Source organism: Nematostella vectensis, chromosome 4, assembly GCF_932526225.1.
Source record: "Nematostella vectensis chromosome 4, jaNemVect1.1, whole genome shotgun sequence".
NCBI lineage: Eukaryota > Metazoa > Cnidaria > Anthozoa > Actiniaria > Edwardsiidae > Nematostella > Nematostella vectensis.
The window spans coordinates 8,662,321-8,675,274 of record NC_064037.1 but is presented as its reverse complement, the minus strand read 5'-3'; the positions used below and the strand labels follow the sequence as shown (position 1 = coordinate 8,675,274).

The window sequence follows — 12,954 nt, the reverse complement described above, 5'->3', positions numbered from 1 at the left end:
GTACAAACATGATCCCAACCCCAGTACCACAGATAGTACAAACATCATCCCACCCCCAGTACCACAGATAGTACAAACATCATCCCTCCCCCAGTACCACAGATAGTACAAACATCAACCTTCCCCCAGTACCACAAATAGTACAAACATCATCCCATCCCCAATACCACAGATAGTACAAACATCATTCCTCCCCCAGTACCACAGATAGCACAAACATCATCCCACCCCAGTACAACAAACAATACAAACATCATCCCTCCCCCAGTACCACAGATAGCACAAACATCATCCCTCCCCCAGTACCACAGATAGCACAAACATCATCCCTTCCCCAGATACACAGATAGCACAAACATCATCCCACCCCAGTACCACAGATAGTACAAACATCATCCCACCCCAGTACCACAGATAGTACAAACATCATCCCACCCCAGTACCACAAATAGTACAAACATCATCCCACCCCCAGTACCACAGATAGTACAAATATCTTCCCACCCCAGTACCACAGATAGTACAAACATCATCCCTCCCCCAGTACCACAGATAGCACAAACATCATCCCTCCCCCAGTACCACAGATAGTACAAACATCAACCTTCCCCCAGTACCACAAATAGTACAAACATCATCCCATCCCCAGTACCACAGATAGTACAAACATTATCCCTCCCCCAGTACCACAGATAGTACAAACATCATCCCACCCCAGTACCACAGATAGCACAAACATCATCCCTCCCCCAGTACCACAGATAGCACAAACATCATCCCTCCCCCAGTACCACAGATAGTACAAACATCATCCCTCCCCCAGTACAACAGATAGCACAAACATCATCCCTCCGCCAGTACCACAGATAGTACAAACATCATCCCTCCCCTAGTACCACAGATAGTACAAACATCATCCCACCCCAGTACCGCAGATAGAACAAACATCATCCCTCCCCCAGTGCCACAGATAGTACAAACATGATCCCAACCCCAGTACCACAGATAGTACAAACATCATCCCTCACCCAGTACCACAGATAACACAAACATCATCCCACCCCAGTACCATAGATAGTACAAACGTTATCCCACCCCCAGTACCACAGATAGTACAAACATCATCCCTCCCACAGTACCACAGATAGTACAAACATCACCCCACCCCTCCCCCAGTACCACAGAAAGTACAAAAATCATCCCACCCCTCCCGCAGTACCGTAGATATTACAAACATCACCCACCCCTCTCCCAGTACTACAAAAAGTACAAACATCATCTCAACCCCCAGACTAGTACCGCCCAAATTAATTTAGTAAAAGAAAACATTTTTTGAATGAATGAGTGCATTTTATTGTGAACACGAAAGCCCATATGTACTACATTGCATATCAAAGGCAGAGCACACAGGCACGCACCAGTCGAATACTAAAAAGAAATAATGCAAGGTATTATTTCTAGATATTTCTGGAATTTTGCTTGTTTCAAGAATGGTGCCACCATGGCGAGGCATCACGGGTAGAGCGGGGACCTAGGACATACCTAGCTTCTGCCAACTGCGAGGAACTGGCAATGAAGGTGATCATCAAGCCTCGAAACTATATCTCTCCATAACAATCAGTAATAAATAGTATACAATACTTGAGTGTATCGTGCAAATCTCTTAAAATTGAGGCTGGTGTAGGACTTGTAGTGCTTCGTAATGTGGTGAAAAACGAATCGCTTGGGCTGGACCTTATGTCTTAATTCGATTCAACAGCGAAGAGAGAGAATATAGAGAGTATAGAGGAGAGATCATGTTCGTCAGGGATTAAAAAGGTGCACTTGACAAATTTTTTGTAATGCGCCAGCTGAAAACTTCTCTTCGTCTGTATCATGGCGATGGTATCCTAAGTATTTGTATCCTAATAGTTTGAGTGTAATGCTATTCTATTTTCCACGTCGCTTGACTGCCATGAATGAGCGATGCCTAAGATGCCTACGGTTCACTGAGTCCATCACAGTCCACCGATACCTTGAGGAAGACAGTGTCATCTTTGATGAAGTTTCCTGACTCTATTTCCTCGTGTTTGATGAATTTAGCGCCGCCAAAGCTAGCGTTTTTCTCCAGTCGCGGACGGCCCAAGAATGGCTCGTTGTCAGGGATCGGGTTAGGTTTGATGCTGAACTTGACGTGTTTGCGCTCTTCAGGGTTCTCGTGTTGGTTTAGGAGAAAGAATGTGACGCGGTAGTGGAAAGGCCATTTGAGAAGGGCGTCAAACGCACCTGCATGGGGATTGACAGATCAGTGGCATGTGATGATGATGATTAATATAATGACAGTGATAGTAGGAATAGTATTGATGGTGATGGTGGCGGTAATGTTAATTATGATGATGACGACGCCGACGACTATGATGATGATGATGACGATGACGACGATGATGATGATGACGATGACGACGATGATGATAGAAATCATAGTGGATGTTTAGTAGGAGTAGTAGTGATGGTGGGGGTAGTGTTGATTATGATGATGACGACGACTATAATGATGATGATGATGATGATGATGACGACGACGATGATGATGATAAAAGTTATTGTGAATGTTTAAAAGTAAAGTGATGCTGATACTGGAGGTGCTAATGACATGACGCTGACGATAATAACGTTTCGTGGTGGTTAGGTGGCACGCTAATGGAGACATTAGGGGGTCCCGTACCTTTAAGCACGCTAACAAAGACAGACATGTGTGTCCCCTTCCCCTTGCCGTCGCCGTTGAGGCAAACCGATGCACACAGTCGGTAGCCATGCTTGCTCGTGGTGAAGGTGGGACTGAACAAGGTCTCCGCATTGCCTGCTTTCGCTTCCTTTAGCTTTCTAAATAAAACAAGAAGCAGACTGTTAGAGAAAAGGGCATAGATAAGACAGAGCCTAAATGTAGTGCACAGGGGCGTGCTTAGCCACTAAAAGGGCATTTGAATAATCCACACAAACAAACAAATATCACGCACTCACATAAGATCGACAGCTTCTAATATTATTCTATTCTCTCTAAGATATTCCCCTGGTATAGTCCTCTATATGAATGGATATTTACCTGGCCTGGTTTAGTCCCCTACATGAATGGATATTTACCTGACCAGGTCACCTGGTATATTCCTGTATATGAATGTATATTCACCTGGTATAGTCTTCTATTCTCCAAATGATCTGACTGTGCGCAATCTTCTCAAGGTCTCCCACGCGGCTGTCGACTTGTTTCATGATAGTTTCATGCTCTTCAAACTTCTGCGCGTGGTTGTCCAATTTCTCTTTCTGTTCCAACACTACGCCGAAGATCATTTTGACGTGTCCGATAATCTCACTTTTCATGTGTTTCGCCATCTTCTCGCGACTGCACTGTTAAAGTAAAATAAGATAAAGATTGTGAGGTCGCAAGTGTATCATGGGATATAAAAATTCACAACACATTTACAATCACAAGAAGTTTTCATAATTGAAAGGGATCCAATACTAAATGCCTTCTCATGTGGAAGACTGGTATTCTTGAAAAGTTCTGTTAATTTTTCGTGGCATATTCAGGGAGCCTGGATAGCGCAGTTGGAAAAGAATCGCTTTGTAATGCCTCTAGCAATCGACTCCAGGTTCCCGCCTATGTTCCGAGGTTTCCTTCCGGGTTATTCGTTTTCATTCCCTCTGCATACAAAAAAACACTTCTAGCAAATATCATGATAGGTACAACATTCGCGCGCCCACTAGCGTCAGCACTAACGCTATATAGGACAATTAAGGTGGTTGAACATGAGTTATTTTTTATGCTATTCTACAGGCTGTGTTCAAAGCTTACCCTATGTTGGCACCCAAGGCTTTCAAATTCGCACATCAGCTTCGCTCTCGGGCATTCCTTCTCAATGTGCTCATCGAGCTAAAATAGATAAATGGTTTAGATGTTTACAGATATTGTTTGGAGCCAGAAGACAAACGAATCAACAAATCACACACAAGGGCCGCACTCGTCTGGGGATAGATGTGTTTGTGGGCCTCATTCAACCCGACTTTTTCTACAATGTCCGTTGTTAAATTCGTTAAAATTTACTGTGAAAAAGCAGCTGCCCCCTCTCCCACGTTAGTTTAAGCCCCCTCACCCTAGCTAAGCCCCCACCCCCACTAACTTAGCCCCTCTCCTCGCTAGCTAAGCCTTCCCCCCACTAGCTAAGCCCCCACCCCCACTAACTAAGCCCTCTCCCCCAAGCTAAGCCCCCTCCCCAACTAGCTAAACCCCCTCACCCCGATAGCTAAGCCATCTCGCCCCGCTAGCTAAGCCCCCTCCCCACTAGCTAAGCCCCTCCACCCCTAGCTAAGCCCCCTCCCCACTAGCTAAGCCCCTCCCCCCTAGCTAAGCCCCCTCCCCGCTAGCTAAGCCCCTCCACCCCTAGCTAAGCCCCCTCCCCGCTAGCTAAGCTCCCTCCCCCACTAGCTAAGCCAGCTCCCCCCCTAGCTAAGCCCCCTCCCCCACTAGCTAAGCCAGCTCCCCCCCCTAGCTAAGCCCTCTACCCCACTTGCTAAGCCCCCTCCCGCGCTAGCTAAGCTCCCTCCCCCACTAGCTAAGCCAGCTCCCCCCCTAGCTAAGCTCCCTCCCCCACTAGCTAAGCCAGCTCCCCCCCCCTAGCTAAGCCCTCTACCCCACTTGCTAAGCCCCCTCCCGCGCTAGCTAAGCCCCTTCACCCCCTGATATTTTGATCCAAAATATGGCTCATAATTATCTCGCGATTTTTGAAAAAGGTGTACTGAAGGTGTACTGTATGAAGGTTTAAATGGCGCATGAGGTAGGTGTACCGTGTGAAGGTTTAAAGGGCGCATGAGGTAGGTGTACCATGTGAAGGTTTAAAGGGCGCATGAGGTAGGTGTACCGTGTGAAGGTTTAAAGGGCGCATGAGGTAGGTGTACCGTGTGAAAGTTTAAAGGGCGCATGAGGTAGGTGTACCGTGTGAAGGTTTAAAGGGCGCATGAGGTAGGTGTACCGTGTGAAGGTTCAAAGGGCGCATGAGGTAGGTGTACCGTGTGAAGGTTTAAACGGCGCATGAGGTAGGTATACCGTGTGAAGGTTTAAAGGGCGCATGAGGTAGGTGTACCGTGTGAAGGTTTAAAGGGCGCATGAGGTAGGTGTACCGTGTGAAGGTTTAAAGGGCGCATGAGGTAGGTGTACCGTGTGAAGGTTTAAAGGGCGCATGAGGTAGGTATACCGTGTGAAGGTTTAAAGGGCGCATGAGGTAGGTGTACCGTGTGAAGGTTTAAAGGGCGCATGAGGTAGGTGTACCGTGTGAAGGTTTAAAGGGCGCATGAGGTAGGTGTACCGTGTGAAGGTTTAAAGGGCGCATGAGGTAGGTGTACCTTGTGAAGGTTTAAAGGGCGCATGAGGTAGGTGTACCTTGTGAAGGTTCAAAGGGCGCACGAGGTAGGTGTACCTTGTGAAGGTTTAAAGGGCGCATGAGGTAGGTGTTCCATGTGAAGGTTGAAAGGGTGCATGAGGTAGGTGTACCGTGTGACGTTTTAAAGGGCGCATGAGGTAGGTGTACCGTGTGAAGGTTTAAAGGGCGCATGAGGTAGGTGTACCGTGTGAATGTTTAAAGGGCGCATACCTGTCCCCTTGGGATTGTCAGTGTCTTGTCGCATTTGTTTGGGCAAGGAAGAGGGATTAGCAGACAATCCTCCAGATGCTCCTAAACAGGACATCAAGTTAGTAAGTAACAAATTGATCTGTATCTAAACTACCCCGATATATCAACCTGTTTCCTGTTATTAAATACACGGACATATCAGCATATATCCTAAATACACGGAAACATCGATCTATATCTTAAATACACGAATCCTATATACACGGGTTATCGATATGTATCCTAAATACACAAACACATATCGATCTGTATCTTTAAATACACGGACATATATCGAAACACGTACATGTATGTCCAATTGAGGTGGTCACCATGTCAAACGATCACGCGAACAGATAGATAAAAGGTAGTGGGAAACATTACTAGAAAGACAGACAGACGAAAGGACAAACAGAAAGACAAAACTGACCTTTTTGTTTTCCCTGAGATGTCTGTCATCGCAATATGGACAAGAAATGATCTTCTTTGGGCAATCCTTGTCAAGATGTTTCTGTTTAAAGCGTCTCTGGAACTTGGCTCCACAGTCATTATCACACAAAATGTCACTGTATTCGCACTCGCCTTTATGAGTCTAAAAATTAATAACGATGAAAAAAGAGAGAGGTCATGCGATGATGGTCATGATGGCGATGATAATTATAATAATGATGTTGATGATAGTTATAATGATGATGTTGATGATAATGATAATGATAATGTTGATGATTATTTTAATAATGATGTTGATAAATGATAATGGTGTTGTTGATAACTATAATGATGATGTTGATGTTAATTATAATAATGATGTTAATGATAATTATATTGACGATGTTAATGATAATTATAATGATGATGTTGATGATGATTATAATGATAATGTTGATGATAATAGTAATGATGATGTTGAGGATAGTTATAATGATGATGCTGATGATAATTATAATGATAATGCTGATGATAATTAAAATAATAATGTTGATGATAATTACTACGATGATGTTGATGATAATTGTAATAATGATGTTGATGATAATTACTACGATGATGCTGATGATAATTATAATGATGATGTTGATGATAATTACTACGATGATGTTGATGATAATTGTAATAATGATGTTGATAATATGTATAACGATAATGTTGGATTAAAATTATAATGATGATGTTGATGATAATCAAAGTGATGATGCTGATGATAATTAAAATAATGATGTTGATGATAGTTATAATGAAGATGTTAATGATAATTACTACGATTATGTTGATTAAAATTATAATGATAATGTTGATGATAATTACAATGATGATGTTGTTGATAAGTATAATGATTATTTTGATGACAATTATAATGATGATGTTGATAACAGTTAAAATGATAATGATGATGATGATGATGATGTGGTACGTAATGGCGCATTTGGATATCTACAGGATAGGCGAGTATAAATAATAATATTATTACTGCCGAATCTGTTGTATCGCGACCCGCGTTTTTAAAACACGATTTGTTTTGGTTTTCTGTTCCGTCAGTAAAACCATTCTGAGCCAATCACAGTCTCGCTTTTGCTCTTCCCTGGCTATCCTCTGGACGCGATTTTTCGCGCGCTCCCTGTGTGCCCGATCTCCACGACGCCCTGGGTCCCCGAGGATGGACGAAACCCAGACAGGGTCGCGACAGAAAGCCAGGCAACTGCACTAGGCGAGAGATGGCAAAAATCTGATTGGCTTAGAATAATTTGACTGGCGGAACAGAAAATCCCAAAAGACAAAAACAAAATCGATGTTTTGAAAATGCGTCGTCGCGATACAACGGATTCGACAGTAAACATTTTTATCATGCTATAATGAAAATTTACTGTGACTTACAATCATTTGTGTAAACGGTACTTCCACCTTGCATCCCCACTCGTGGTTAATACATCTGCATGGCAGTTCATTCATGTCGTTCTCGAACGCTTGATCTACATCCTAAAAAGAACCAGGAAAAGCTGTTAATATCAGTAGGTTGCGAAACGTTCGTTCTGATTGAGAAAAGCGATCGTTTTCGTTCAATTTCAATAATTATTAATTTGATGTATTTATGAATACCATCGCTTTAATGTCTCTTTTTTAAGTAAATAAAGTTCAATATCTAGTTTTCTTTTTGTTTGTCCATGACCGAATTTACAGTTTTACAGTCATTCTTTTTAAGGAGTAAATTAGTCTGCTTAGCAGTCGCTGTTACGGAGGAGTGCGTGACACTAAGAGTCCGTGACACTAAGAGCGTACTAGAGTGCCTTACTATACTTACGGGTATCTTGTCATCCAAGTCTCCTGAGCATTTTGGGCATTTTGGCTCTGGTGACCTCCAAATTGTCTTGTAGCAATGCTGGCAGAGCCTGTGGCCGCATTCTTTTATCTGCACTGGGCTAACGAAGATGTCTTCGCAAACAGGACACAAGTGCTTCCTCTCTTCAAACGGAGGTTTCTTGAAATAGTTTTTTGTTAAAGGTCGTTCGACCTTCTCTATCTCCGGCATCTTGTCTTCGTCATTGTTCTGCTTTGAAAACGCACACACACACAAAAAAAAGAAAGAATAAACAATGTATTTTTAAAGAGCGAGGGTTTTAATCACAAAAGTTGAAAAGTAAGCAGAGGATCCTGACATTGTTTGAGCAGAGGAGAGGAGCAGAAGATTCTGACAATTTTCCGAAGATCATTACACATCAAGAACGCTTAATTCAAAAAAGAGAGAGAGATTGATCATGTTTTTTTTTCGCATTCCTAAATTATACAGGCCCGTACCCAGGATTTTTCTGGAGTGGGTGGGGTGGGGGGGGGGGGCTGCGGAATCCGAAAAAGTGGCCCTAATTTTTCTGGAGGGGGGGGGATTGGGGTGAGTTCTCGATAAAAATCTGACCACCCCCGAAAGAACAAAGATCGATGTTTTATGCCTTTGCAGTATCTCCACGGGACGTTTATTGTGGGATTTGGCTACATACCAGAGTGATCTAGCTTATGTTTTATAGTTTTGTCTAAAAAATAGCACGCCTATTGAGAACCGAAAGTGGACCTTCGGCCGTTGTGGGGGGTGCTTACGTAAGCACCCCCTGCACCCCCCTGGGTACGGGCCTGATATATAAATGTTAATATATATAGTACAGTTTAGCCAAAAGATCTGGGACCAGAAACGGTGCAAAAAGGACTTTTTTTCAAATCATATCATATAAAACGTGGATATTTATCAAGACAGTAACAGCATCTTTGTCGTGTTTGTTTTTGCTGAATGAAAACTCTCGCTTGCGACAACAACATTACAACACTAAATTTGTAGCCTGTATATCTAGTCCAAAAGCTTGGGAGATAGAAGAGAGAAACGGAGCTGATGCGCGCTAGGGAGGAATGAAGGACATATCAAACCCTTATTCACTCATCTTGAAAGATGGCTTGAGGGCAGGCCCGCCCTTGCATTCACAATTGGAAAACGAGAGGAATTCAAAACCATCTTTAGGATGTTTATATTATTAATAATAACATACTTCATTGTACCAAATTCAATCGAAAAGATCACAAATCCCTTTCCAAACCAGCCATTGAAAGGATGCACTCTTGCACTTGTTCATTTTGCTGTGATGACAAAATGGCGGCTGGCAGGAAGCTTACCCGCGAAGCACATTTTGGGTCAAAATTTTTTTATGGAAAAATTCGGTTATTATGCACTGTTCTAGTGATGCCTATGATAATATGAAACTAATGTCGCTCCTACTGGACCTCAGAATAGTTAAAATTTCTTTGAAAAAACTATAAATTTCGTCTGTAACAGGCGCGTACACAGGGGTTGCGCGCAACCCCCTTGGCGGCCAAAAAGTGGGTCATTTCCTTTTTAGGAATCTTTAAATTTTATGCTTTTTCCACATGATTTCTATGACTGCGCACCCCCCCCCCCCCCCCCCCCCCCTCGACATGTTAATAAATCGCTGAAGAAGTTAAAATTAGTTTATCAACAGAAATATTAGTAAATATTGGGCTTAATTTCATGCAGAAAATTCGTAAAAAGGGGACATCTCGTAGTGGTATGTTACTGCATTCTTGAAATGCATTTTAACAAGAGAACGATCTATTTTTAGACACAACGGGACATCAACGCGCAATTTTCAGGAACAAGTCTAATTTAGCACATTAACTGCGTAATAGTACCTGCGGTCTGAAATAGTTACTAAGACAACCGTTGCTTGCACTTAAACAGCAAACTGTTAAGATTAAGCCAAAATTCATTTTGTGCAAATTTTAATATTTCAATATCATAAAAATGACAGTTATAACCATACTTGACTCAAATAGAGCCAAGTATGGTCAAAATAAAAAATAAAATGAATAAATTGTACAATATTTTTAATAAAAATTTCAGATTCTTTGTAAATAATCAATTTAATCTTTATTTTTCTTTTTAGTTGAATTCAACGAACGCCTAAAGTTCCTATACCAATGATAACAAACAGATGATAATCAAGCATTCGCCTTATTAGGAATTTGTGGAGAATTCCTTTTCTTTTATTTACTTAGCATCCTATGTAGTGAATTCCTGATATCACTTGCATTCTTTCACGACTTCAAAATAAATAAAAACTATTGGAAATCTTTTTTTCTGTAATTGCATATAGAAAAATAGGAGTTCAGAATGTTATAAAATGGGACGCTGTTCGTAAAAACGTAATTCGTATGACAGGAGATTATATTCACCATAGTCGTTAAAATACAAGTATTTATTCAGTCAAAGTTTTCTTATCTGGGGAATAAAACATATCAGCAGACAAGATAAAAAAGTAAACAAAATATTGAAAAAAACTGAATGCGATTTATCCAATAAGTTTTAGCAAACTTTTAAGTTTTTCATAACACAGGATTATCGAAAGTTTCTTACCACTTGCTGGATGACTTCTTGTTCATTAAGACCGCTCTTGATGCTACCAGTGTCCTCCTTCATCTTGCCAATCAATACAAGTAACAAAAATCCAGTGTTCCTAAGAGCTTATATAACACAGAACTAAACCTCCTATGTACGCAAAACGTTAGAGGGATTTCCACCTGCATGAAGCCTAGCCAATTATCAAACTTGACATGCGCATGCGCGAGACATTGTCACCTGGCCCTCGCAGCCAATAGCCGTGGGTTAGGCATGGTCAAATGATGCTTGTTTAAGTAGTCATTGTTCTTCGAAGGACTGAAAGACCTTGTTATTAATATTATGTTTCGGTATTCGTTTGTAGAACTGATAATATTTGCCTTATTATGACAACTATGCGATTAGTCCGTTGAGGATCCTTAAAGACGCTTTATAACTTTTTGAACTCTTTTATGGCTGAAATCCATACATTAACGTTTGACCAGAAGTGGCAAAGACATTTTTAATGACTTCGAAAGTTAATGTGAAAGTGTAGTATAGAGGAAGTATGGCTCGAAAGAATGAGTATAGAGGAAGTATGGCTCGGAAGAATGAAATCGTCTGCATGTCGAGAAAACAGTTTCCATAATAAATTATTAACTTGGAATATTAGTTATGGTAATCGGCGGTTTACTCGCTCTTGTTGCCCAGTTTTTAGGCAAAGAAGATAGCTAACTGTGTGGTGTTTCGAATATTCCTAACGTGTCGATTTTGCAAAAGCGCAGGAAGTAAAGCGCAGATCAAGACCTCTCTCTTGTTTGTTGATTGTCGTCAATGAGTATTTTGGAATTGGCATTTATGTGGCGCGCGGAAAAAGAAAAGGACCGTATTTCCAATATTTCTTGCTAGCGTTTATTCACACCAAACGCCTGTGTGCAGGTTGAACGAAGCAAACAAGTAAGAAAATAAAAAGCGCACAAAAAGGCGAAAAAAGCAGAGTCAGACTCCCCATGAGATGCAACCTAATAATACAATTCTAAGGAACATATTTCGACAGAAGACCACTTGACAAAAAAAAAAGAATATACGTCGACCATCTTATACCTTCCTGTTAATCCACCACCCCTAGATTTTAATCAAAATAACTAGGCCTTTTTATACTTGTGCTGTGAGATACACCAGTGGACTGGATCACATATATGCCATTTCTAGCAAGTGAATATCTTTAACCTAGAAAATAGATTTTTTTTTACTTGTAAAACTCATTGATAGGGGTGATATGCATAGCTTTTTTAGAAAAAAAATGCCCAAGAAAACATCAGATTCAGGCAAGGTTTTGTGATAAGATTACTTTGACGGTGAATATACAGGAAAAGTACCAAAAGTGGGTTGACACTGCTGCTTTGAATTTATAAAGGCAAATACTTTATAGAATTTGGGCTTCCTGTGGTTTCCCCAATGGTTTTAACATAAGAATTATCTGTTAGAATATCAGCCATAACTTAAAGGAGGCTTGTTTGTCTATCAAGCAGAATTTGCTTATATGTTGTATGCACCTAAGCTTGCTAAAAAGGCATTGTTCTCAGGCAGTGAGGCAAGCATGATTTTTTAGGGTGTGTTGGTAAACACATTGACCCCTCAACCGGCCTGTACCGGCTTTGGGAAGTACCCACAACCCAAAAAATTCATAAATGCAAAATAAACACACCAAGATGAAGATACTCAGGCATCAGTCTAAGGGATAAATGGTCTTGAAGATATGCATCCAACCAAGGTGCTGGCAGCTACTCTTAAGCCAAATAATAGCACAGGTTCTTTGACAAATTTCAAATCGAACAAGGAAAGAAAAGCAGAATCACACCTCTCAATAAAACGCTCAAAATACCACTTAAGGGAGAGAGATCAGCAAACACAGCTCAAGACACAAATAGATACCTTTATTTTAATCCTCCAGGTTCATTTCCATGGCCTCAAAACACAATGTCCACTCCTTGAAGGCTTGTAAAACCACGAAGATGCTTTTACGTATTGCAAAGCATTCTGGGAGATCCAGGAAAAAAATCACAAGGGGAGGGCCAGTCAACACTCCTCTCCCCAAAGTCAGATGGTTTTTTATAAGTCTTTTCACCCCGAAGCCAAACAAATCAATTCCAGGTCATACAGACCCAGAATAGCAGTGTAAACAATTTTGGAATCAATTTGGTTTCAGAAAAGACAGCATTTAGGAGAGCTGTGGTGATTCATTAGAAAATTATTTTCTCATCCAGGCAAAGCCAAACAAGAAAAAATCATCATGAATCCACCTTTGCTTGCAAATATCCATAAGCAAAGCACTCAATTATGCATCAAAAGACTTCATGATGTCCTGAGACACTCTCCTAATATGCTCATAGCTGTATTTTTGATGAAAAATACAAGCAACCATCAACTTGTGCTGGCTTCAGC

At 41.3% G+C, this 12,954-nt stretch overlaps 1 protein-coding gene across 2 annotated transcripts; it reads right to left on the bottom strand.

The window, feature by feature from the left end:
* Nucleotides 1–1,328: 1,328 nt before the first annotated feature.
* LOC5503999 (TNF receptor-associated factor 4) lies at nt 1,329–11,533 on the bottom strand. 2 transcript variants are annotated; one of them, XM_032372268.2, is made up of 9 exons: nt 10,549–11,533; nt 7,939–8,187; nt 7,515–7,616; nt 6,073–6,234; nt 5,625–5,705; nt 3,833–3,910; nt 3,167–3,384; nt 2,705–2,862; nt 1,329–2,265 (listed from the first exon to the last, which is right to left on the bottom strand). In XM_032372268.2, exons 1-9 carry the CDS (start codon nt 10,609–10,611, stop codon nt 1,979–1,981), a joined length of 1,398 nt encoding a protein of 465 aa, XP_032228159.1. In that variant the 5' UTR covers nt 10,612–11,533; the 3' UTR covers nt 1,329–1,978. The 2 variants fall into 2 exon arrangements, with proteins under 2 accessions (XP_032228159.1, XP_001624949.1); XM_001624899.3 differs by having other exon boundaries at nt 7,939–8,184.
* Between the last annotated feature and the right edge of the window lie 1,421 nt (nt 11,534–12,954).

Excerpts from the sequence above, each read along its gene's own strand:
- LOC5503999 (XM_032372268.2), bottom strand. The coding sequence starts at position 10,611 with ATGAAGGAGGACACTGGTAGCATCAAGAGCGGTCTTAATGAACAAGAA. Across the intron at positions 8,188-10,548 it reads AAGAAGTCATCCAGCAAGTG|CAGAACAATGACGAAGACAA; the intron begins GTAAGAAACTTT and ends GCGTTTTCAAAG. Across the intron at positions 5,706-6,072 it reads ATCTCAGGGAAAACAAAAAG|GAGCATCTGGAGGATTGTCT; the intron begins GTCAGTTTTGTC and ends TGTCCTGTTTAG.